This window comes from Poecilia reticulata, unplaced genomic scaffold (assembly GCF_000633615.1).
Source record: "Poecilia reticulata strain Guanapo unplaced genomic scaffold, Guppy_female_1.0+MT scaffold_131, whole genome shotgun sequence".
NCBI lineage: Eukaryota > Metazoa > Chordata > Actinopteri > Cyprinodontiformes > Poeciliidae > Poecilia > Poecilia reticulata.
Genome location: NW_007615014.1, coordinates 496826 through 522557, shown reverse-complemented (window position 1 = coordinate 522557; position 25732 = coordinate 496826). Strand labels below are relative to the sequence as shown.

The window sequence follows — 25732 nt, the reverse complement described above, 5'->3', positions numbered from 1 at the left end:
AGGCGCATCACAGTCTGAGTACTGCAGTCATGACTAAAGGTGATAGAGGCTGGGATTTATATAAATCTGCTGTTGGGTCGTAAAACTGCTGAAACATCTTCAGTTGTTCATAAATCTGAGTCCTCCACTAAATCTCACCGTCTGCATAAAGTTGGTCAAACTTTAACCCTAAGCCTCGTGTCCCGTCACTCTGGCCTCTCATCACTGACTTTATTCATTGTTCCCTCACCTCTGGTTCTGTTCCTGATGATTCAAAACCGTAAACATTACACCAATACTGAAAAAACCTGGCTTAGTTCCTGGTAATCACTTCATACACACTTCCAACCGAAACGAGATCCCGACCGGCTCATGTCCAACATCAGAAACGCAACAAAACGTGTGCTGGAGTTTGTCATGTTTATTGTTATTAAAACAAATGACGATATTTGGTTTCTTACAAAACATTTCTTAATGTGGATTTTTTCAGGAGTATTCTCAGATTAGCATGATCCATCTGTGTTTCAACATGAAAAATATGATCAAATACCCTCGAACCATCTGCCATCACAAACAGCTGGAACCCCTCCTAGGACCTGCTAAGAGTGTGTGTACATGTGTGCGTGTGTGTGTGTGTTTGTTATACCTTGTGGGGATCATTTTCCTGACATATACTACATTGTGGGGACCAAAGCCAGGTCCCCACAAGGGAAAACACTGTTTATGGGTCAGGGGTTAGATTTAGGACTAACGTGTGAATTGAGTTTGGTTAGGGTTGGGTATGATAGGGTTAGGGACAGGGTTATGATAAGGGCAAGGTTTGGGCTGTAGAAATGAAGGGAAGTCAATGGAAAGTCCCCACAAAGATGGCCACGCAAACATGTGTGTGTGTGTGCGTGCGCGCGCGTGTGTGTGTGTGTGTGTGTGTGTGGGTGTGTGTGTGTGTGTGTGTGTGCGTGGGGGTGTGTCTGTGCATGTGTTAAATTGTCAGTTCTTTGGGGTTGACCACCTTCCCAATGAAAAGCAGCGCTCCTGACGGTTCATCTCGGATCAGGTAGACAAAGGGTCGGTCCACTCGGTATGTCAGGTGGGAGGGCGCCGAGACGGCGCTGGGGTACTGGGCTCCTTCAGGCGCCGTCTCCATGACAACCTTATGATTGATGCTGGTGAGTTTGGCCGACTGCACAGAGATCTTCTCCAGTTCTTGGTTGTCCAGCCAGTCATTGAGGCCTACAGGAAGGAATGAGGAGAGTGAGGATCGAGTGAGGATCGACTGATGCTCCACGGTGTCCCACTGGGTCACCGCTGCCTCGCACCAACCACAGTTCTGCTTTTAAATGCTGGGAGCCAGTCAGCTGTGTGGCTGAATGTTATACCGGGTTTCCCAGATTCTTCCCAGTTTCACTAACTAGTCCATTAACTTTCCCTCAGGACTGACTGTCCTGTGTCAGAGAACCAGTGACCTCCTCAGTCATAGACTGAGTGAAATGGAAGGTCTTTGCTCCTCTGGGTGACTCACCGAGGTCGCCAAGCAGCGGCAGCAGGTCGGTGGAGTAACTAAGCCTCAGGACAGGCAGCGTCAGGGACACCCGAGCCGGCTGCAGCGCCATGGAGAGGTCCTGAACAAACTCAGCCGTCAGACTCTCTTCCAGCAGCGTGGTGTTGGTCGTCACGATGTCGGGCAGGAAGACAAACATGCTGATGTCGTTCTGCATCTGGATCTGAGCAATCTGCAGGAGGAACCACAACATTCCTGAGATCTCTGCCAACAGCTCCTCGGCTCTGTTGTTCACAACACTCACAGTGCAGCTCAGGTCAGAGTCCACACCCATCTTCACCGGGTAATTATCCTGTTGCATCATGGGAACACGGACCGGAGCCCCGTTTTCCACCTGGAAGTCCTGCTGAACTCCGCCCTGACTGAAGCGGGTCACCCATCCCCCTGATGGAGGAAAACCCAGATGTCAGTCCGGTTCTGGCTGCTCTAACAGCCGGTGGCTGTCTCAGGGTCCGGCATTGGAACCGACAACCCTGCAGGGTCTGACCATCAAACGTCAGGAAGCATTAATATTGCTGCTGTGATGTGACATATTCTCTGTCTGCCGGTCCGACTCACTGATAACGTTGAGTCGGACCACTCCTGCCCCCTGGTGGCCACTCTAGCTCATTGAAGATCTAATTTACATTCCTATCAATGATCTACGACAAAGTATCAGAGTGAGAATAAAACTAAAAAATATTAACTACAAGATATTAGCAATGATGCAATATTACCAGAAAGAAACAAAAAGTCATTCTGTAAAAACAAAAAAAAAGCTGTTGACGACTTTAATGTCATATTACTATGACTTTATTCTGGTAATACTACAGCTTTATTCTTGTATTACTATGACGTTGTTGTCGTACAGTTATCACTTTATTCCTGAACATTTGTCCTGCCTGTCTAACTGGTTCTGAACTTCTTGTCACCAGAATGTGAGTCCGGTCTGATCTTTACCAGCTATAGGTTTAGACGTCTAAACGTCAGAAACTCCTCCGTCTGTCACGTTTAAACACCAAACCAGGTTTTTCCTCTTCCTTCATGAACGGTCGATACCTTTGAAGTAGGCGGCGCTGATGGCATTGATGCCGGCTGTTCGGGGGAGAGCCTTGGTCAGGAACTGTTGAACCTTCCTTCCCGTCTGCTGAGACACCCAATCATTGATCTCCTTTGTGTCTTTGGCTCCACCCAGCAGCGCCTTGGGGCGGACGCCATACTGCTGCTCCACCAGCTTGAAGAAGTCCTGCTTCAAACGCAGTCCTGAAAACCAAAGGAGTGACAATCAGCATGGCTTTTGGATTTTTCAAGAAGATCGGAGCTCTTTCAGTAAGTCAGAGACACCAGAACCTTTTAAACGGTTTGGGTCATAAACAGGGACTCACGTCGCGTCACATAGAGCCGAGCGGCTGAGCTCAGGCCTTTGCCTGGGGAGTTCACCGAGGCCAGCAGGTCCTTTAGGGTGTTCTGGAGCTGGGGGTCCTGCAGGGTGTGGTACCGTAGCGCCCGGTGCAGCTGCCTCTGGGCATTCTCAGAGCCCCCTGTAGGACAGGAGGGGAAGTGCAGAGTCGCTGGTTATGACAATGCTTCAAGGAGGAATAAGGAGACAGGGTGCCTGAGGGTTCCTGACTGAGGGGAACATCCAAAGCAAACTGGTTCAGGCCCAGTTAGAGTCAGTACACTCACCCATGGCCATCTGGGTCAGAACCGCAGACACGCTGATCGGAGACAGAAACAGGTTGGCCGAAGTTTCGCGACTCGTCAAAGCCCGGAACAGGTTGTAGCCGAAGTCTGAGGTGGCAGCGCCCATCTTGGTGGCGGGCGTGGCGAAGAGCTCCACATGTTCCTCCTCCACGGCCGCCTCCTCACCTCCGGAGTCCAACTGCACAGAACCGGGGCAGAACCATCAGAACGGACCGGCGCCACACCTAGCTCTGGCTTCACAGCTGGGTTTACTGAGCAGAACCAGAACTAAAGCCTGGAGGTGACGAATGTCTGTACTGGAACCAGCTCCTCTGGAACTCCTCCCTCTAAACTGGTTTAGTTTTCTCACCAGGAAAAAGGGCCATGTGTACAACAGTTTCACATTTACCAACTTTCATTTAAATGAGTACATTCAAACAATCTAATCTGCTAAATGAGCTAAAAACTCTAAACACACTTCTTCATAAATTAACCAAACTTGTCTGCAGATTGTAAATGTTGTTGCTATTGATTTTGTCTGTTTGTTTTGAGCTTATCCCAACATCAAATCTGAATTATCTCTCTGTCATAATTTACCTTTTCAATACAAAAACCTTCTGGTGGCCCAAATATGATCAAAGCTGTAACCATCTGCTTTCAATACATATATTTAATATGTTACATCATCAGCCAAGACAGCAGGATAATACTGTTTTAAGCCTTGATTATACTCACAGAGGTCCACCGGCACATACACACCACCATGCACACACACACTTTCCAACTCTACAGGACCTAGATCCCAGAGAAAACCCTCACATGCTCAGGGAGAACATGCAGCTCCATGCAGAAAGACCCAGATTGGGATCTGCAGGAAGCTGAAGACCCTGAAACACGAGGAGTCGTTCTGTTGTTACCTGAGCCCAGCAGATGCTCAGGACGGCTGCCAACGCCAACAGGAACGTTGTTCGCTTCATCCTGAAAAACAAGCAGATGAACGCCGTGACGCCAAGATGCCGAGACGCCATGTCGCTGAAGAGACAGAAGACATGACTTCCTGTTCTGCCTCTCTCTCAGGTTGTTCTGATGCGTCTCTATTGTTCTGCTGCAGGACACACTCACTACTTGTCTCGTTTTCTTCTCCTACTACTCTCCACTCTGTTGTACTTGCTGTTATTTCAACTGTTCAGTTATTTTCCCTGTATGGAAGTTACACCTGGTCTGGCTTCTGATTGGTTGGTTCCTTCCTGGAGGCAGGGAATCAGCTGTCATGATGCTGCCACCACCTGATGACTCTCCTCTCCTGCTGTGAACTTTTTACTTTTACATAGAAAGTTTTCCTGGTTCTTGTTGTGTCTCTGTCTTCTCCAGCTCCAATCTGTCGCTGGTACTGAGCCCGGTTCTGGTACTGAGCCTGGTTTTGGTTCTGCTGGAGATTTCTTCCTGTTAAAGGGAGGCTTTTCTCTCCACTGTCGCTACATGCATGCTCAGTGTGAGGGATTGCTGTAAAGTCGACACAACACAGGTGGTTGTCTACTGTCGCCCCCTGCTGGTCAGGAGGAGAGAATGCTGAAAGCCTGAAATTAGTTATTCTGTAAATCATCTCCAGACTTTTGTTGTGAACTGGAGTAAAGAAATGAACTGAAATTAACTGAGTTCATATCTGCTGAGGAGAAGACGTTTTTCCTCACGGGTCAGAAACCTGTTTTCAGCAGGAGGAGGCAGAGAGAGTTTCTGCTGAGCTGACACAGACAGCAGACGCTCTGATTACAGCCTCCGCTGCACAATGGCTGCTTTCTGCTCACATCTGGACCTTCTTCACACTAAACCTCAGACCACACAGGAATGATGGGAAACCCAGATGGAGCCGGCCAGCAGCTTTTTTCCTCTAAAGCTCGAAACGAAAACAAGAGCCGTGGAGGGGAGAAAGTGATTCAAAGTTTCCTGTCATGAAGCTCAACAGAAACAAATTAAACTCGTCCAGCGCCTCGTTCTGTCCATCAGGGAAGCTCCAGATCTGATGGTTTATTATCTAAATCATTGTCTCACGTGGCAGGGGATGGATCGGTCCTCGGTGTCTGCAGAACGAGCCCACATCATCACTCCTTCATCACCGTGCTTGTTTGTTTGGTCTCCTTAATGAACAATCATTGATTGTTTCTAAAATACATGAAGGCCAAACCTGAAATGGAAAGTTTTCCCAGGGAAATTCCCTCCTACTTTGGTTTTTAACTGGTAAAACAATATCAAAGATTTTACTTTGTGTGGAATCAGAATTAGATCAGAATATGAAAACAGCTGAAGGCATTCAGGAATAAATATGAGAGTTCTTCAGAGGTTCTCATGGTTGAAGTTGAACCAGAGGTGCTGCTGTTTCACATTATACAAACCTCGGAGTGGAAAAACGCCGCAGCTGTTTGAGGTTTTTGGCTCCGTGGCGCAGGAAGAAGACTGGGAAAACGAGCATAAAAACTGGAATGATTCGGTTCGTATTTAAATGTAAAAATTAAATCAAAGTTGTCCAAATAAACACAAAGTGTCTCTATGACAGTTCTGGGTCACTGGACCCAAAACTGCAAACTGAGCCTGGATCCAGTTTGCACGTTTTTGACCATCAGTAGATAATTTCAGTTTCAGGAAAAACGCAAAAAAAAAAAAAAAAAAAAAAAAAGAGGAGCAGCAGTTCACTCACCTCTCCGATCCGGATGGTCCACGTCGCTGCTGCTTTCTGTCTGTCTGTCTGTCTGCTGCGGAGACTGTTGGACCCGCGGGATCGCGCACAGGCGATCCCCGCGCCCCCACGGGGGCGCGCACACGGCTCCGCTTTACGAGCCTGAAGCTGCATTCAGCTTAGTTTAGGTTAAATAAAAAACTTTTTACAACAGTTATCATTTGATCTACAAATTTCCTTTTATTGGCTTTGGAAGCAGATAAACTTGGTTTCCTCTGTTTAAATGCTTCTCACTGATTTAGTCAGAAACGTTCAAAATGGATTAAAAAATTAAAATCAAACACAAACTGTAAAAAAGGAGATAAGCCTTTTTGAGATTGCTTCTTCCTGCCGTTGTTGCCTGTGGCAACATGGAACCGTCCATCTTGGTCGGTTCCGGTCCAGAAGGTCCATCAGACAAATAAAACCAAACCTTAATAAAAACGTAAAGTTTATTTAAATGAAGAGGCCAAATGCCAACCAATCAGCTGCCAGATCATTTCATTATTGTTTGTTTTTATGAGATTTTGCATTAAGTGAATATTTCTATGTTTAGCCTATAGAATCAGATGAATGTATCCAAACCTCTTTACAACAATAAGGTCTTTTATTTCATAGTTACTGATGAACATGGTAGCAGTTTTAGAAAACCAACAATATTTCCTATCAGAGGCTGTTTTTATTCCCTGGAATATATTTTTGAAATTTAATAAAGAAAAGATTTAGTAAAAACAGGAAATGTAAATCAGTTACAGACCTGTGTCAGGGCAGAATATTGTCACGATCACGTGACGCGTCCGTCTTCTAACAGTGAGACACAAAACAAGCTGACACGTTAGCTTACTGAGGGTTTACAGAAGCCGTCCAGTCTGTTATCTAGTCACTGTAAGTTATTGGTTGTATTGACCTGAAAGGGAGACGTCAGTGTCTCTAATTATCTGAAGAGATGTTGTATCATTTCTTTATTATGATTTTTTTCAGACTGGGACAAAGTTGTCTGGTTTGGAGCAGGGCTCGTCTCCTTGAGTCTTACTACTGCTGCCATCTTGTTCATCGACCTGCTGCAGCTGCTCCTTCCCACCACCCGGGGCGCTGCAGGACTGAACAGTGCTGCCCTCTGCTGGCAACCTGTTGAGCTCGACGTTCAGCTCAACAGGTTGAGCTGAACCGCCTCGGTTCCAGGCTGGTCGTTCATGGTGTTGTTCCCGTTGGGGTCGTCGTTAGGCATGGGGTCGTTGTCGGGGGCGGGGTTTGTGACGATGCCCATGAACAGAGGGGCCAGAGAGAAGTCATCAACAAGGGCAAACAGGAAAGGGGAGTTGACAGAAAACAAGGAGATGGAGCGCATCGCGGTCACCACGGTGGTGGCGGATGCTTCGACACCTTCTTCGCTGAGTTCCATGGTGGTGGCGTGACGGACGCTCGACACCCTGAGGGGCTGCTCAGAAATCCCAGAGAGGTCCGGACCCGAAAACAGGGAGCCGAGTCCTGACAAACACAAACGGAGAAAAAAACTCAACGGAGATTTAAATACACAATGTCCTCCAGAGTTTCTATGGTGCTACAGTAGCTTTGGACCAGACCCACAGAGCAGGAAACCACACAACTACCAGCAGATTGGCAATTTTCAGAGGATAGATCAGTGTTTGTCCCTTCTTCACACATTCTACACCTATAACACATTCTATACCTATAAGACATAACATGATGACGGTCATATGCCTGATTGCCGTATGTACATGTTGTCTTGGCAACGTCAGCTGGTTCTACTGGACCCTGCTAATGACTGTTGAATCGGTGCATTTACAGAGTGACATCTAAAACCTGCAGAGCAGTGGGCCATTCAGACCAGAACTTGACATCACCCTGTTAGTACTATAAGACGGTCAGTGTCTTGGTACTAAATATTGACTCTTTAAGTATGGAAACATGGTGTTGGAGGAAAACATTGTTTATATCATCAGATTAATGGTTTGGATTGGTCCATGGTGATTCACAGTCAAGTCTATTCTACTTCCTGATGCAGTGCTGAAGAAGTTCCTGCTTTGGCACAAAGAAGGGGTGACTGGATGCATCATGACGTATCTGCATTGCATACTACTATACTATGAGGCTTCCAGCCTGTGTCTCTGCTGACCAATAGAATCACAACTACCCCTCAGATGCTTCAAGAGGCATCAGTCAACCTGTCTAACTAACCAATGAGGTGCCACAAAGCTTTCTACCCTCACCCATGCTGGTCAGTGCCTCTTCGAGTTCCTGTCGATATTGGAGCTTCATCTTTGGTACGTTGACCTGCATTGATTTTTCTTGAGGTAGACGACTGTAGAGGTCAGAGATATTTAGCTTGGGAAGCACTGATGAGACGTTTCCTATGGGAAGGATGACTAGGAAGCTGGTATTTCCTTTGAAGGGAAAGCTGGCAACCTGCAAGGGACAAAGACTCATTTTGTATGGACGTTCACCAGAAACTAATCCCAGCATCAGATTTCCATGACGTATGGGGGTTGTGATACCTGAGCCTGCAGCTGAGGATCGTTCATCAGGCGTAGAGGATACTGGGCAGACTTCATCATGTCCACTGAGACTGAGTTCTGGCTGTCAAGATAAAACACTCCCTTTGAGGTAACCTGAGGGTCAAACTGGGTCTTCCATTCACCTGACAAACAGATACAGCAAAAACAAACTTTTAATCCAGGTCAAGATGCAGATTTCTTTTGTTAAATATGACTCCTATGGTTTCAGTTCAAACTCAGGGGAATGTGTAGGTGAAGTCATCCTCTCCCAACACCCTACAATACATTTCTAATTGGTGAGTGCTTGGTTGAAGGGCTCACCTTTGAAGTAAACACCGTTAATAAGCATTAGCACCACGTCATGTGGAATGCTTTCCAAAAAGTTGGGGATGTTTCCATTGGTGACGTTCTCCACCCATTGGTTGACCTCATCCACAGAGACCAGAGGGAAGGGCTGGGACCGGTACCTGGACAGAAAAACGGTTTAAAAACAGATCTGGCATAGACCAGACCACACAAAACATGGCTGTTTGTTTAAATAATTACAAACTTCTCAAAACATCAAACCAAATCTTTCAAAAGTCTGGTGTGGAAAATTATTTTTGATGAACGATTGATCCAGTTTGTCTAAATACACCGTAGTTCCCCCTTCTGTTGTCATTCTAAGGGTTTTGTTCAAATATAACCTATACCTGGCCAGAGATTCCTCAACAAACGACAGCTTCACTTCAAATCCTGAGGCGAGGAAGAGGAAAGAACAAGAGTTACTAATGTGTGAAACATCTGCTGACGTGAGGAGCCATCACTCCTGAGGTCCCACCTGGCCTCAGGTACATGCGTGCCGCCACCTCCAGTGACCTGTGGGTTAGATGAGGGACAAGGCTTCCCAGGATGTGATGGAAGCATGGCCTGTTGTGGGCCTGAAGACTTTGTAGGAGAAGCTTCTCTGTTTCATTGCGGGAACCTTAGGAAAGATAAATTAAACTTGTTAGCATTAATCTGCAATATTATAATTCAGTTTAAATCTAGATTCAATCTGGAAAATGAAGCTAGTGAACCTAAGGTGAGGTGAGCGAGGGCGAACATCAGGCTGAGTGGGGAGAGGATGACGTTGGGCTGCTGTGGGCTGATAGCAAGCTTCTCCAGGATCTTCAGCCCCAACTGCTCTATAGCACCCCCTATCGCCCGGTGTTCCTCATGGCTGAATTTTCTCCCACAGTTATTGACATTTTTCTCCTCTTCTTCATCTGTGACTGGAGAGACTTCAGGAGCTGCTGTAGTGGGCTCTTCCTGAACAGACATCAACAGAGTTCAGACACAAATGCTAATGAGAGAAACGCCACGAGTCGGTTCTTCTTACAGTCAGTCCCTGGCGATTGAGGCACAGCAGCAGCAAAAGAAGACACAGCTTCATTTCCAGAGGGCCAGCCTGGAAACACAGATACAGACATGACTGAACACCAGTTCTGTACAATGATCAGCACACTTTTGCTAATCTGCTAACATGCTAAGAGCTAGTTTTTCACTTAGCACTTTATCGCTAAGTGATAAAGTGCGCTTAGCTTCTCCTATGTACTATGTTGTAGTGCATGTTGTGTCATCAACACGTTGGGTATCTATATGGTCCAACTTATATTGTTCATATTGAACCAGATTAGTTCCAACTAAATAATGTGTTGGTCTAGTGCTTTAGCATTAGCAGAACTAACTTTGTGGTCAGCAGTGTTCGTCTTTTGTTCTGAACATTGATTCTTAAATTCAGGCATGCAAAAGGGAATGTTCTGTTCAGCCTCAGCAGACTTTAACTAGACCTGTCTAGCATGTGCTAATGACAGGAAATTATGTGATGTACAGCCTGATCACTGAGGTCCCGGCGTGTGTAACATGTATTTTGGGTTTTCATCCTTTGTAAACTACAATCGTCAAAATGAGCAGAACCAAACTCTTGTTATTGTGCAGATGTAACTATAAGACCCTCCAGGTTAAAGTTTAGGATCCCCCTCCATTTCTCTACTCTGTCATGTGATCCATTAGATTTTAGAACTATCAGATTTCCTAACATCCTGTTTTACACCAAACTGGCCAACAGCTTTTAGAACCAGCGCTTATGTAAATATCCAGTCAGTACAGAGCCCAGGCGGGTCGGCCCAGGTCGGAACCAGTGGATGGTTCAGATGTGGCGGCTGTGTTTACCAGGAGACTAAAGGTTAATGTTTCAGAACCTTTTTTGGCTGAACGGCAGTACGCTGAATAAACACAAAGCAGAAAACACTGAACTGAGCATGAAAACACAAACACTTTCCAACAGTTCAGGTTCTCCACAACAATCATAATTCAGAGATCAGTGGATGATCTGGACACATTTATTACACTCACCATTAATCTTTACAAACAAGACTTAAATAATGTAACTGATTTCTCCCCAAACAACCAATCAGACAAAGTTCTGATGAAATACGAGCTGACCAAACTCACCTGGACTTCGCTTGAGAAGAGGAGATGAAAAACGGAGAATAATAAAAGAAAATCCAGATGTGGTCAACCTTCTTCAGGCTGTTCAGCGTAGTGGACCCAACAACTGCCACCCCCATGTTAGCGGGTTAATAATCAACCCTGACCGGATTATTATGGAGGCTGTGGTCTCTGCTATATGTTCCAATCAAATGATGTTAAAGTTAAAACGTTCATTTACCAGGATCCAAATGATCCACAGGGAGAAACTAAATCTAACTAAATTCATTAATTAATCTTTGCAGTGTCAGATTATTTATGGAGCAATCAGTCAGAATAAAGCTGACTGACTGCTCTGAATGCTTTAGTTTGATAACTTTAGCTGAATTTAGCCTTTTTTATAAAGTGACCATTAATAACAGAACACCACATAGAGCAAAACTATATTTATCAACAAAAGCTAAACATAAATGTTGAGAAAATATTTTCCCCAAAATAAATGCTAGCCAAAAGCATAACTAAAGTAAATCTAACACCAAAAGTATGACAACTTATTTATGAATGATGCAACAATAAACCTAAATATGTTTTTTAAAGTAAAGTTGAGCGATTAGGATCCAGTTACAAGAAAACCAATAAGACTGTGGTTAACAAATAGGCTAATCAGGCTGTGATTCTACACAATTTTTCAAACAATAACATTTAGTATTTTACTCACTAAAGAGTTAGCAGTGTAGAAAGTGACTGATTTAATGACACAAACTGAGTAAGTTTTATTCTCAGTATGTTTGGATTAAAAGCTGGAAATTCAACTTTAAAGGCTGTTCTTGATGTTGTTGAGAAAAGCCCAGATCTTGCATAAAAAGCCTACCACTTTTCAGCTCTAACAACAACCTAAGCTAAAACAAATAGCTAGCTAGCTGAGCTAAACAATGTGAAACAACTAAATTTTAAAAGACTGAGCATTTTTAGAAACTTTAGCTATATTAACAGTAAACAGTTAAAATAATTTAAAAAATAGAGTTGCGTTTGGCAGATGAAACTTTTCTAAATTTTAGGCTTCATGATGTTAAGAGAATGAGCTAATACAGTTAGCTTTAGCAAATAAATAATAAAGACAACAGATTAGTTTGATTAAAAACAACAATGCTAAGCAACCAAAACCTACAAAATATGATTGAAATTAACAATGAGAACAATAGCTATGTTTCCATCCAACTGTCATGTGAATTTTTAGCAAACATTTAAAATGATGCAAAAAAGAAAAACGAAATGTAATTTAGCCGTGTTTCCATCTAATGGTTTGGAGTGAATCATGAGAGCGTGATTTTATCAGTTGTGGCACTACGCACGGCCGTGATAAACAAAAAGTAAAGGTTGATAATAGCATGAAGCACGCAGGTCAGAAAAGAGAGTCTTCTCTTGTAAGTCTGAAAACGTTCCAGAGTTTCGTGCCTCTGGTAAGGCAGAGGCCCACCAGAGGATTGATTACCTCTTATTCAGAAAAATCTAAAAACCACCTTAAGAAAGTTTAAAAATAGCACAGCTCAGATTTCAGTTAACAAACATTTTTTCACTATTCTCAAAGTAAAGTTTGGGTTTTTATGAATAGGCTACATTTTTAAAGGCTAGAATGCTTCCTGCAAACCTAGATTAAAGTTTGACAGTGAAACTAAAAGGAATCAGATAATTTAAAAGGTCTTCAGATTATCTTTATAGACACAGCAAAAAGAAAGTAAGGGACAGTTTCAGGTGAAAGTCGTTTACATAACGTTGGAACCTTCTTAAAATTTTCCAGTTGTAAAGACAACTGAACCCAGCAGGAGGAGGGTAAACCTTATCCTACACTCTTTTGTGCCTCATTGTGCTTTCCACATACATCCAGAGCAGAGAGAGTGGGTGGATGTTTGTCTTGTTCTGACTGCCATGTTCCAGCCTAACGCCCCCACCTCGCAGCTCTGTGACAAACAGTGTCGCCTCGGCCATCTTGGAAACCCCGACATGCTGAAGAACTTCACACCAACATAGCGCAAAGGAGCAGCACATCTGAAGAACAGTGGAAAACTAGAACTGTTTGCTCAGCAGCTGGAGCCGACTGAACAGGACCGCTAGTCTTTTGGGGGAAATCACAACGTAGAAATATGTTCAAATGAAAAGCAGACACTGAAAACATGTCAGCAGGAGACTAAAAATACCAGTCAGCTCCAGCAACATCTGGAACTCACTGCCATTTACCCAGAGGAAGAGTTATAAACCAGAACCGCATTCAGAAGCTGTTTACTGTCATCCTCCAGTCCAATCTGCAGGTGGCAGAAGGTTCATCTTATCAAACCACTACATCTACCCATAGACATGAGGGGAATGTCCAGCCAGCAACGAGTTCTGGAAGGAGACGGGTTCTGCTGGGAAATATGTGAATCGACCCCAAAACAAAAGCTAAAGATCTTGTGAAGAAGCTGCTGAAACAGGTAGAGAAAGTTAAACCAGTTCTGTCCCTTCATGGGCTGAAAGGCCAATCAGAGAGAAAGAAGCCATTACTCTATAAAAAGCCAGAATAAAGTTTGTAAATGTGTAAATGTGATGAAGACCTTCATCATTGACGACTAGGCCCAGAACCTTTGTATTTGGGTGTTTTTGGTACAGCAGTAAATCTGACCCACAGCTCCTCCGGTCCCACTGGGCTTCATTTCTGTTTCTGTCGTTGGGTTCAAGTTGTGCTAAAAGCAGTTAGCCTATCAGTGAACCTATGCTAGCCTGAAATAGCATTTCAACGCTAAACATGTAGCAGCTAACGCTAATGTTAGCGTCCAGAGTCCATGAGAGATCAGAGAAACTCTGGAAAGATGTACGGAGAGAAAAACTCTTTGCTCCAAAAACTTGAAGATTAAAAACTTTAAATATGTTTGATGTACAGCTCTGACGGCTGTTAATAAGTCAATAATTTAGCAGCAAAAAATAGTTTTTGAATGGAAAATGTTGCTGATTTTGTCAAAAATGTGATCAATCAACTACTGATCCTGCAATTAACACAGTTAAAAATTATATTCTTGCCACTAATTCATCAGTAAAAATCAAGTAATAGTTTGGAAATTATTAAAGCTGTAAAACATTACATTTTTACTTTGAGATTTTAAAAAAAAAGTGTTATCAATTGAAATAAATACAAAATAATAGAATCAAATTATTTAAAAAAAAAATAAAAACAAAAAAACAAGAATGTTAGACACTAAAGTATCAAATTTCCATCAAGTTCTGACATCACAACATATTTTGGTTCTGATAAAGAAATTTGTGCTACTATTGAAATATTACTGTGATAAACTTCTGCTTCTGCTTGAAGTGGTCACTCTGTATTTCATGTACTTTCCTTTTTGTTGTTTACATTTGTTCTAGGAAATGTTATTAATTGAAAATTAAAATCAGTAGAGCAATGTCACTACCAACTGGTGTCCACTGGGTGGCAGCACAGGATAAACTGGAGCCTAATCAGCGTGACTTCGCCAGATGATGTAATCTACGGCTAAAGAGCCTGATGGAGTCAAAATAATAAATCAGTGCAGGGTGAATATTATATCTCTATCATTGTTTTGGGGGGAAATGGCAGCTGGTCTAATCGTGAGTCCAGCAAGACGAAGCAGCATTATCAGATCAATCTGTCATTTTTAATTTAGTCCATCCAGGTATGATTTGTTGCCTCTGGAAGCATCTTTAGTTCTGATTGTTTGCTGACATTCAACCAAACTGGTGGAGCCTACGCGGTCCGGTCCAGTTGGTTCTGGTGTTTTCTCTTCAGTCTACAGCTCAGGGACCAGAACCAGGACAAAAGGCTCTGGTCCGGCTGAAGCCCTGAAGGACGGCAGAACCAGCGCTGGGAGAAACTGGAGCTGAGCAGAGAGCAACTCCAGGCCAAACGGAAAGAAACAGGGAAACGTTTAAAATAGATTTATTAAGAAATGTTTGATTTATTACTGAACATAAGAAATAAAGATAGTTTTACTAAAACCATTATAAGAATTTATTAATTTAACAAAGGACCATCTGAATACAGCCAGCATGCAGCTGACTGAGGTTCATTTCACAAATGATAATAATGATAACAATAAGCTAAGAGTTATGATATAAAAAGTCTTCAGAGATAATCTGGATCTGTAGGATTTCACCCTGTCAGGTAAACCCAGCAGAACCTGGTGAAATCTTTTTGATTCCTGGATTAAATGGGATTATTTCATCCCAACATGTTTTAGTTGTTTCTGCTCTGGTGTTATTAGTCTTCAGCTTTATATAATTTAGCCGTTCTTGTTCCGGTTTAAACTTTTAGACAATCATACAGTGGTTTGGTTTTTTCACAGTTTTGTGTCTGACCCAGAGATAGTTGTTAACACTTATTTAATGATTAAATACTTTATATTTTGCAGTTTGCTGAACGACCTGATACTTTGTACCTACCTGAAACTTAATCTGCTGGATTTTGATGATTTTTACTGTTTATTTTTATTGAAGGTGAAGAATGTCACCAACGTGACGCAAACAGATCCCATTTCCACTTCTGCGTTTGTTCTGGTGAGCCTGTAGATAAAGTCTACAGGGACATGGTGTGTGTGTGTGTGTGTGTGTGTGTGTGTGTGTGTGTGTGTGTGYGTGTGCGTGTGTGTGTGCGTAGATGTGTGTGCATAGATGTGTGTGCGTGTGTGCCTGTGTGTGTGTGTGTGCTCTGACACACAGTTAATATTTAGTGTCGGCTGTGAAATGGATCACAAAGTGTTGGAGAGAGCAGAGAGAGAGGATCAGTTCTGTTGCTTCTGACTTCTGACCGGATTTCTTAGATTCACTCATCTTCATCTTCATCTTCATCTTCCTCCATGTCAGTTCTTCCTCGGGGCCTCAAAATGCTGCAGCAGTTCTGGAAGATAAAGGAACTCTTGATTCTGGTCGGCACCCCGTTTCTGCTGCTGCCGCTGGCGCTCGGCACCACGGTGAGACAGACTAACTAGCTGAACTAACAGGCTTAATCTAACCAGGATAATTAAACCTGGTTAGTTTTTGATACATTTTTAAAAATCAAAAAAATACAAAATATTATTTAGAATTTTTTGTATTTTTTTGAATTTTGTATACAGTACAGAGGACAAACCTCTGTTGTGTATCTCAAACTGCTCAGTGTAAGTAAACTAACTAATTTAATTACCAGGATATGCAACAGTGTAATTAACCACTACTCTGACCATCTTAGATAATCAACACACTTCACATCTTCACAACACACATCTTCATTAGTTTAGCTAACTAATGTTCTGGCCAAAGCAAACTGTCAGATTACTACTGGCCCTGTTAGTGTCTAACTACCAGACACTAACTCTGAGCTCCACCAGTCATGATTAGACTATGAAAGGTTAAAGTTAACTGGGACGAAACCAGCTGAGTCAATCAACCAGCTAGTTAAGCAGATAATTTAACTACTAACCAGCTGAATGTGGTGATATTTTACTCCACTATGAGAAATATTCATAATCTAGTTTTCTGAAAGGTAACCAGTAGGTGAACCAGTCACTGCACCAGTAATGGAGCAACTGGTTACCAGAAATAAAGGCTTTACATTACCAACCAGTAGTCTAATTTACAAACCAATTAGCAGGAACTTCTCTAACCAGTATGATTAAATGGTTCAACCAGAACACACTGTATAACCTTTACTAACTGGTTTAACCTACTGGTTAACCTTGGTCAGTTCAACCAGTCATTAGATGATCATTAAAAACCTAAAACCACCACAGATAAGTGTAGATCAACAACAGAACTAGTCTAAGTCAACAGTTTAGTTTGTTGTTGTGTCTGATGGTTCTGACTAGTTTAACTGGTCAGTTTGTAAAACATGGACGAGTCACAGCAGAACCCAGAACTTCTGACTGGACGGAGTCCTTAGAGTGGCCCATGATGGAGGAGCAGCTTCATCTGACAATGGCGGTGATGATGATGATGATGATGATGATGATGATGATGATGATGATGATGATGATGATGATGATGATGATGATGATGATGATGATGATGATGATGATGNTGATGATGATGATGATGATGATGATGATGATGATGATGATGATGATGATGATTACCAACAACGATGACGCTGATCGTATTGCTCTGTGACTGACCGTTTCTGCAGGATGAGTCTCGTTATCAGTAACCTGTGTTGATATGCTGCTGCTGGTTGTTTGAACAGCCACTTTCATTCACAACTTTCTGTCACTGATTGACCAATGTAGAGAAATCTATTAAACAGGTCAGGAGATCCCTGGAAAAAAAAAACAGAAACAAAAATTCAGAAAGTTGAGAAAAAGCATCTGTTCTCCTGGAGACCAGAAACCTCGTTACGTCTGAGACCAACAGGATGAACCTGACAGGAAAAACTTCATGCTGCTGTTGGAAACCATCTGCTGTCCGTCCTAATCACAGAGATCTCAGACATTTCAGATCAGCTTAGTCAGATTATAATCTGTTAAAGAAGGAGGAGGACCACATTATGGAAGTGGAAAAAGTTCAGACAGCAGTTCAATGGGCAGAGACAAGGCTGGATCGTCAGGTCTTCTGGGAAATGGAGGATCATACTTCCAACATCATAAAATAACCAACAACGACTCGATACTCGGGAAAGAAGCAAAAACAACCACAGATGCCCAGCATGGCCACTAGGTGGCAGTAACTGGGGCACACTCTGCCCCAGTTAGTGCTGGTGCAGAGTAACTAATTAAAGCATCAGTGATGATTAAAAGAGAGAGGAGTTTAGGTCCGAATGGAGAGTCAGGAGCATAACCTACAGATTACTGGGTGACAATTCAGATCAATTTAAGGAACATTTGAATCAAGCTCTGCTTTATTTCAGCTGCCTATTTGTCTGGGCAGCTCCAGGCCAGCTGGTTCTGAGCGGTTCCATGCTGGCCCTATGTGTGAGCAAAGGTTAATGAAAGCAGTGAAGGTGTGTTTGGACTGAGCCGCACGCTGAACGGCCTCTCTGTAACTCCGAAGCTTCACACCTCATTTCACCTCATCATCATGCATGTCTTTCCCTCAAGTTTCCAACTGAAGCCGTGCATTTCTGCACAAAACAGGGAAAAACCCAACATGATTCAGACTTAATGTCACAAAATGAAATTCATCCAAAATTCATCCCAACAGAGAAAACCTTCCTGCTCTCTTTGGGTATTTTGTTTGGGAATTGACCTGAGCACAAACTGGGGAACTGATGTGAAATTGTTGAAATCAACACCACAGAGACAAAAAAATACTGAAGTCAAGTTTAAAGCAAACACTAAATTAAATGAATCAACTGAATTAGGCTCAGGAGGAGGGATTGCTGCAAGGCAACGACTCAATCCACTCTCCTGCACTTGACGACTCTGTCACCATCCAACTTTTAGGTCCATTCGGACCTAAACTCCTCTCCTTAGATTCCCTCTGGCTGGTAGACATCTGGTCAGGTTCTCCCACGTTGGATCCGTCTCCACTGGCAGTGTGTTCCTGACTATGAGGGCATGAAAAGTTGTGGGCCAAGTAGGATCTGTGATCAACGACCAATGATATCATCTAGTTTGTCTACCACTGGGCAAGCAGTTTCTCCAAAATCTCCAGCTAGAGCTGTTAGTTGCGGTTTGCTCTGTCCAGTTGACGCTGTCTGAGATCTTCTGCCACAGTTGATAAAACGTTTGGACCTCAAGGTTGGACCATGGAATCATTTATTTCTCAGCTACGGTCTCATTGCGTAAACAATGGTTCAGATGTTGTTGACATAAATGCACAGGCCAACCAATGTCTGCCGTCTTCTGCCAATCTAATCACCTGTTCAGGATCTGGGATGTAATTGATGTTGAATCTGTCTGTGGATTGTGGATTGAATGGAGTTTGTATTTCTATACATCAGTTAGTTCTGTTTGTTCCAGTCTCTGATGAACACTGGAATACTGAAGTCCCAGCTGTCTCTGTGTGCAGGAAGCGGCCTGTGGGTATGTCATCGCCCTCATGGCAGTGTACTGGTGCACGGAGGTTCTACCTCTGGCGGTGACGGCGCTGCTGCCCACCATCCTGTTCCCGGCGCTCGGCATCATGGAGTCCAAAAAGGTAAGAGTGGGCACACTCCACACCCGAAGCTCTGCAGTGTCCGTGTTGTTGTTGTCTCACCTGTACGATGTGAACTCAGGTGTGCATGCAGTACATGAAGGACACCAACATGCTGTTTGTGGGGGGACTGATGGTGGCCTTGGGTGTGGAGCGCTGGAACCTCCACAAACGGATCGCACTCAGAGTTCTGCTGCTGTTCGGAGTCCGACCTGCCCTGTGAGTCTCCGGGTTCAGGCCTATCTGAGGGGGTTTGGGTCAAAGGTCACCTGTTTAATATAACGATAGCAACATTAGCAATTAATGTTTCTGTATGGGTAAAATCCATTTTCCTCAATCTCTTCAGACTGATGCTGGGGTTCATGGGGGTCACGGCCTTCCTGTCGATGTGGATCAGCAACACAGCCACCACCGCTATGATGGTCCCCATCGTGCAGGCTGTCCTCGACGAGCTCCTTGACAATAAGAACAAGGTTGGCGTTGGCGTGGAGATGGTGAAGATCCAGAGCAGGGCTGTGTCTGTGCAGCAGGAGCATCAGCAGAAGACCATCAGCATCGAGGAAATGGCCGACCCAAACATCCCAAGCAAAGGTACAACACAGTCCATCTGGCTGATTCTGGCACCGCAGCCTGTCCCGGCCTCCTGGATCCTCCAGTCAGTTCACATTTCAACTGATGCGATCAATTCATTTCTAGATCTCAACCTATCAACTAATCATAGTCAATCAGAGGAAGTCATCAGCCCAGAAGACACCAAGGCACCTAACCAGGAGTTGGAGCTGGAGGAGCTGAGTGATGAAGAGCAGGAGAAGAAGAGGATGAGGAAAGGTCTTATGCTTTCTGTGTGCTATGCTGCCAGCATCGGAGGCATTTCCACCCTGACAGGAACCGGGCCCAACCTGGTTCTGATGGGACAGATGAACCAGTAAGAACCAACACTAAACCCAACCTCAGATCTGACAAGTACCAGAGGTTTTAGTCAAGGTGTTGCTGCTGTATTGACCAGCTGCTAGTTAGATACACAACTAGCTCCAGTTTTCCATCACTAGACATTCAGTAGCTGAAGCAGAACCTGCTGACCCAAAAGCCACCAATGGAGGATCTGTCAAAGTTCTTTCAGGGAACGGACTCCACTGGGATCTCCACATTAAGGTGTTTTCATCTTCCCAGCAGCTGATTGGGTGATTTCTGTCTTCTTTGCAGACTGTTTCCTCAGAACGGCAATGTGGTCAACTTTGTATCATGGTTCGTGTTCGCCTTCCCCACCATGTTGCTGATGCTGACCCTGTCCTGGTTCTGGTTGCACTTCCTCTTCATCGACTGGAAGTTAGTCACTCCTCCAAACCAGAGACAGACGGCTTGTCTTGGTCGCAGACCCCTGACCTGACCTCGTTCTGTTGTTTCCTCTACAGCCTAAAGAAGACCTTGGGCTGCGGCTCGACCCAGACCGACAAGGAGAAGGCCGCGTACGACGCACTCAAGGAGGAGCACAGGCAGCTAGGACCCATGAGTTATGGTGAGATCAGCATCCTGGCACTCTTCATCCTTATGGTGGTGCTGTGGTTCACAAGAGACCCTCGCTTCATGGACGGCTGGGCCACCCACCTCTTCAACGCCAAAACACAGTGAGTAGTTGTGGAGTTCAGCCAAGTGAAGATGATTTATACAGAAGCAATGGCTAGCATTAGCGCTTTGTAGCAAACTGGTCCTGGGTTGAAATCCCAAAGGTCTTTCAGTCTGGATCCGGTTCTATGTGAGAATGCATGGCTCATTTCTAAAGCAACATGGATGGGGTTCTAGATGCATGAGTCCTGCAAACAAAACCAAGTCTAACATGATCCTTTAGCTTACATCTGATTAGTAAACTGTCTCCATAAGGTCTTCTTCACATCTCCTAGTCTATAATCCACTGAGGCAAAGCTCTACAGGTCGGTGTTCACTGGGCTTCACTAGTGCCCACTAGGGTCCACTAGTGTTTTCTAGGGTCCATAAAGTGTAAAACATAAATAAAGGTCAGAGGAATGAATGAATGAATCCAAACTGATCTCGCCTCAGGTCAAAAGCGTCCTGAACAAACAGGAACCAGAGGCGAAGAACAAACACGGGAAACGTGTCCATGGTTTAAACCACCGACTTTGACCCGTGACGCTGCACTGGCTTTGATCACCTGCACAACTCGGCTGACTCCAGATCAAAGGTCAACTTTAAGTAGGACACAAAGTCTGACATAAAACATTAAACTGAGCATTACTGTAGAAGAAATATTCCTCAGTGAAAAGATGCACCACCAGGACGCACCTTACAAACAACCTGGAGACAACTAGGAGACACTGGACCTGGACTGTTGAATTAAAAAACAAGTTGTTCTAGTTTCAGCTTCCAGATCTAACATTCCTTCAGTTCAGCCAAATACCAGAAGCAAAAAGGCCAAATACTAGAAAATGAAAGCCAAAGAGAAGAGGACATCCTACAGCTTTAAAGCTCACAGTGTCTCCTCAGGTCACGGTAAATGTGAGGCAGCAGGTTATAATGCAAACAAGCTGTCAGAGGACAAAGTCTACAAACAGTCCAAAACGTCCAACAGCATCAGAGGACACAGCAGAGACCCTGATAATAATAAAAAAAAACATCTGAAAGAAGCTTCAGAGAAGAATAACATTACAGAGAATAGGAAGTGCTAAACCCAGATAGATCCAGGGTCTAAACTCCAGAACTCAGAAAAAATGCAGGGACTTAACCCCCGGCAGTGTGAAGTCTTTAAATCTCACTGTTTTATGTAGAACAAAAGTCTTCACACCCCTGGAACTTCTCCACCTTTTGTCTCAATAAACTGCAAAGATTGTATGATGGCACTCAGAGGCCAGCAAGTTACTGGTCTACCTGGTGGGAAGGTTTGCTGAGAAACTCTGAGCAGAAGTGGAAAATTTTGGGGAAATTCCTGTAAGTCGGAGCCGATGTCCAGCAGTGGGACCCAGCAGGATCCATCGGATCAGAGCTGTTCAGCTGCAGGTCATACAAACATACGGGTCAGATTCCCCCTCTGCAGGACCTGCTGTGACCTTCAGCTGAGGAAACAGCAGCAGAGACCTGACATTGTTCTGCTCAGAGACAAGGAGTTGTCTGATTGGTCCAGATGTTCAGAGCTCAGATCGCTAACCAGTTTATCCTACAGATGTGAGTCCAGATGTCCAGTCTTCACCCCAACCTGCTGCAGAACCTCAATTAACATCAAGTTCATTCCAACTGCTCAGTGATTCTGGGGTTACAGGTCAAACATTGGATCACAGGAAAATCTGAATCTGGAAAGAATCTGAATCTGAACAATAGTCCAGCCCAACCCTCGATCCAGTTTCCATTTCTCATGAATGTATCATCATCACAACATTACTGTGTAAAACATTTACATGCCAAAGGACCGTTTGGAGTGCAGTAATACAGAATTCACACAAGTCTGAACCGGAAGTGATCCGTTCCACTGAACCGCCATCTATGTAGGCAAGTGCAGCACAGAGCGCAGATGGACCATGGCTTTGAGATCAACAAAGAGAAAGTAGAGAACTCAAACACTGTCATTGAGTAATAGTTGTAATTACTTACATTGTTCGTAAATAGGATAGGAAAAAGGCGAGAGCTAATTCTAAGCTTGTGGCTCGTTTATTGTTTCCATAGTAACTCCACAGCAACTGCCATAACAGCTAGTTATGGATACCTACCAAGATGGCAGCCACAATGTACCTGGATGTGTGACATCACATGAGAACAATGTAGTGTTGGCTGATATATTTTACAAGTTCTGGACCCTGAGGTTCTGCTAATATTGTTCCCACCTCCCCAACACCAACACTGAGGTGTTTTATATCTAGTAAAACCCGACCAGAACCAGGGCGGCTCTGGATTCCAGTCACGTTAATCAGCTTCTGTCCTGAGCTGAACTGAGACCTTTTATTCAAGAATGGAAGCCCTGCAGAGGTCAGAGGTCAAATGGAGAGATGCTGCAATGTGGAGACTCTGTGCACAAGTCCCCTTTACGGACCGGGTCGCTGAGTGTGTGCAAACAGTTGGGTCATTCATGAACCCAGCAAGTCGGGTCCATGAGGTTCAGACTGCAGCTGATCAGGAGATCAGAGACATTTCCTACATTGACAAAAACCCAGTTCTACGTGGTTCAAAGGGTTCTGTTAAGTTCTGCTGGGTTCTGTAAGTTCAGTCCGGTTCTGTGTGTCTCTGCAGGTTCGTCAGCGATGCCACCGTGTCGTTGTTCATCACCCTCTTGATGTTCATCCTTCCCTCCAAGCCGCCACGCTACCTCTGCTTCTGGCGGTCCTCCGACTCTGGTAAGACTCGCTCAGCTCACTCTTCCTGGGATTCACACGCAGTTAGAGCTGTTTCTCCTCCCATTAGAGAGCCGGCAGTCCCAAGGCCCCTCCCCTTCGCTGCTCACCTGGAAGGTGGCCCAGAACAAGATGCCCTGGGACGTCATCCTCCTGCTGGGGGGCGGCTTTGCTCTGGCTAAAGGCAGCGAGGTGAACTTCACTTTTACACAAATGATTTGGAGTTACATTCCAGAGAAAATTCAGTGAACAGGCAGAGATCCACTGCAGTTTAAATTCCTGAGTCATGACCTCATCATGTTGTAGTCCAGTCACTTTCCAGAAACACGAGGCTTCTGGGAGGAATCATGTCTATTTACGTGTTTACAGGTGTCCGGTCTTTCCCGCTGGCTCGGCAATCAGATGACGCCGCTGCACTCCATCCCGTCGTGGGCCATCGCCATCATCATCTGCCTCCTCGTCACCACCTTCACGGAGTGCGCTAGCAACGTCGCCACGGCAACGCTCTTCCTGCCCGTCCTTGCCTCCATGGTAACAGCCGCAGGTCTAAGCATGATGCCAACGGCTGGTTGTGGTCGGCATAGAGTAAAAGCAGGTTTTGTTTTGTGTTCTGGTCCAGTCCCAGTCCATCAGCCTGAACCCACTCTACGTCATGTTACCCTGCACCCTCAGTGCCTCCTTCGCCTTCATGCTGCCAGTGGCCACGCCCCCCAACGCCCTCGTCTTCTCCTCCGGCTACCTCAAAGTGTCAGACATGGTGAGTGCGTCCCCTGTCTGTGAGAGCAAAGGAAGATCCACAATAATAACCTGTTGTTGTGCTGCATGGCGCCCCCCACAGGCTAAAGCCGGCGTGGTGATGAACCTCATAGGGATTTGCTGCATCACTCTGGCCATCAACAGCTGGGGGCGTGCCCTGTTTTCTCTGGACTCTTTCCCCTTGTGGGCCAACATCACTTCCTCGATGTAGAACCCACAACCTCCTGCCAGCTGGGATCCTCCTGTCCTGAGCCTCCGGACGCAGAGTTCTCCAAAAACCGCTCCCAGTTTTACTTCATCAGCACAGTTCAGAGAGAAGTCAGGACTTTTCCTCATCTAATGCTAGTTTATGTCTTTATCACATGAGGCTGCATCCATTCTGAGTCCTACTACTGAATAATGACTGGCTGGCACCAAGCAACCAGATTCAGCAACTGAGCAACCAGCACTGGCAAATAAGAAGGAAGCTACTCTCTAGTGTTAGCTTTGGAGAGATTGGTCACAAACTGGATTGATATATTACTTTGCTATCCATTGGTACCAACAGGCTAGTGTTAGAATTTGATAGCCTAGCATTAGCATTGACCAGGCTTTGGAGGCTAGTTGTTTGCCTATCTACAGCTAATGCTAGATTCTCCAAAGCTATTTCTAGCCAAACTGTGCTAATAGGCAGCAGAGGAAGTAGTAGGCTGGATGACCAGCCTAGACATGCTAGTCACCAGCCTCTACAAAGCTAACGCTAGTAGTCTCCTTTTCATTAGCCAGTGTTGGTTGCTCAAATACCACTGCCAGCCTATCATTAATCAGATTACACTGGATTACACTGGATTATACAGGGATTACACAGACTTTCATGAATGTTTGTACACACACATCCAGTTCACATACAGAAAAATAGACTCAAACTAGTGCAACTTAAATTTCATTTTGAGTTGTTTAGCTGAAGAATGATGGAAAACCCATGAAAAAAACTAATAAAAGGACTAACAGAACAGAGCTAACAGAATTGGGTTCTGTAAGCTCAAATGGTTCTGATTAAGGTCCAAACAGGGCATGAGTTCCTCCTTCTTTAAATCACAAACCTTTCTCACTTCCTGATGGATTTCCCCGCAATGCATCATGTTTCCCACTAACAGGTTTTTTTGCAGGTTTTTCACTGCAGAAGCAAACCAAACCAAAGGTTACCATGGTAATGACGAGAAGTGTGATGAAGAGGTTTAATTGACTCTTGTGTTTCTTTGTTTTTTTAGGTTGGTTTTCTTTTATTTTACTTTTTAAATTTACAGTCAGTAAACAGAAGAAACTCAGATTTAATGCAGCTGATGAACTCTGCACAGGATCGGCTATGTGTTACTAAATATAAATATTTATAGATACTTTATTATGTACATACTGTATGTAATTTGCAGAGTTTTCTATCATCATGTTGCCAACAGTTTTATATATGGAAAAGTTCATCTGTAAATAAACGTGACAAAATTTACCTCAGTGAGTCATGTTTTTGTTTCATCCAATCGGCGTTCAGAACATCCACAGACCGTGTTTTATAACAATAATCTAGTTAAAGAATATTAAAAATCATGTGACTGCTAATATCTGCTCATCACTGGTTAAGACTCAATGTCTTAACCAGTGTATATATATATACAAATTATATATA

The 25732-nt window shown here is 44.2% G+C and overlaps 3 protein-coding genes and 1 long non-coding RNA gene across 4 annotated transcripts; 2 read left to right on the top strand and 2 right to left on the bottom strand.

Annotated features, from left to right (window-relative positions):
- Positions 1-382: 382 nt before the first annotated feature.
- On the bottom strand, positions 383-5986 carry serpinf1 (serpin peptidase inhibitor, clade F (alpha-2 antiplasmin, pigment epithelium derived factor), member 1). The gene is made up of 9 exons (XM_008401794.1): positions 5892-5986; positions 5590-5650; positions 4117-4177; positions 3203-3398; positions 2902-3057; positions 2576-2779; positions 1782-1921; positions 1499-1709; positions 383-1209 (listed from the first exon to the last, which is right to left on the bottom strand). The coding sequence occupies exons 3-9, from the start codon at positions 4174-4176 to the stop codon at positions 959-961; spliced, it is 1218 nt and encodes a 405-aa protein (XP_008400016.1). The 5' UTR covers position 4177; positions 5590-5650; positions 5892-5986; the 3' UTR covers positions 383-958.
- A 359-nt stretch (positions 5987-6345) lies between these two features.
- On the bottom strand, positions 6346-11937 carry serpinf2a (serpin peptidase inhibitor, clade F (alpha-2 antiplasmin, pigment epithelium derived factor), member 2a). Its single transcript, XM_008401793.2, is given in 10 exon segments — positions 6346-7075; positions 7078-7397; positions 8141-8336; positions 8426-8568; positions 8747-8892; positions 9118-9160; positions 9246-9389; positions 9484-9715; positions 9786-9854; positions 10901-11937. Coding segments are annotated over 9 exon segments (1467 nt in total). The 5' UTR covers positions 9840-9854; positions 10901-11937; the 3' UTR covers positions 6346-6886.
- Positions 11938-14213: 2276 nt separating this feature from the next.
- LOC103459867 (uncharacterized) lies at positions 14214-14881 on the top strand. The gene is made up of 2 exons (XR_532823.1): positions 14214-14556; positions 14677-14881. It is a non-coding gene; the product is annotated as an uncharacterized LOC103459867 (long non-coding RNA).
- A 741-nt stretch (positions 14882-15622) lies between these two features.
- slc13a5a (solute carrier family 13 member 5a) lies at positions 15623-25124 on the top strand. Its single transcript, XM_008401791.2, has 12 exons — positions 15623-15849; positions 18860-18988; positions 19068-19204; positions 19332-19576; positions 19682-19910; positions 20189-20311; positions 20398-20610; positions 23216-23319; positions 23387-23508; positions 23686-23847; positions 23936-24073; positions 24155-25124. Exons 1-12 carry the CDS (start codon positions 15736-15738, stop codon positions 24281-24283), a joined length of 1845 nt encoding a protein of 614 aa, XP_008400013.1. The 5' UTR covers positions 15623-15735; the 3' UTR covers positions 24284-25124.
- Positions 25125-25732: the final 608 nt, after the last annotated feature.

Excerpts from the sequence above, each read along its gene's own strand:
- slc13a5a (XM_008401791.2), top strand. The coding sequence starts at position 15,736 with ATGTCAGTTCTTCCTCGGGGCCTCAAAATGCTGCAGCAGTTCTGGAAG. Across the intron at positions 18,989-19,067 it reads GCATCATGGAGTCCAAAAAG|GTGTGCATGCAGTACATGAA; the intron begins GTAAGAGTGGGC and ends ATGTGAACTCAG. Across the intron at positions 19,911-20,188 it reads CTGATGGGACAGATGAACCA|ACTGTTTCCTCAGAACGGCA; the intron begins GTAAGAACCAAC and ends TCTTCTTTGCAG.
- serpinf1 (XM_008401794.1), bottom strand. The coding sequence starts at position 4,176 with ATGAAGCGAACAACGTTCCTGTTGGCGTTGGCAGCCGTCCTGAGCATC. Across the intron at positions 3,399-4,116 it reads TGAGCATCTGCTGGGCTCAG|TTGGACTCCGGAGGTGAGGA; the intron begins GTAACAACAGAA and ends GGTTCTGTGCAG. Across the intron at positions 1,710-1,781 it reads ACTCTGACCTGAGCTGCACT|ATTGCTCAGATCCAGATGCA; the intron begins GTGAGTGTTGTG and ends TTCCTCCTGCAG.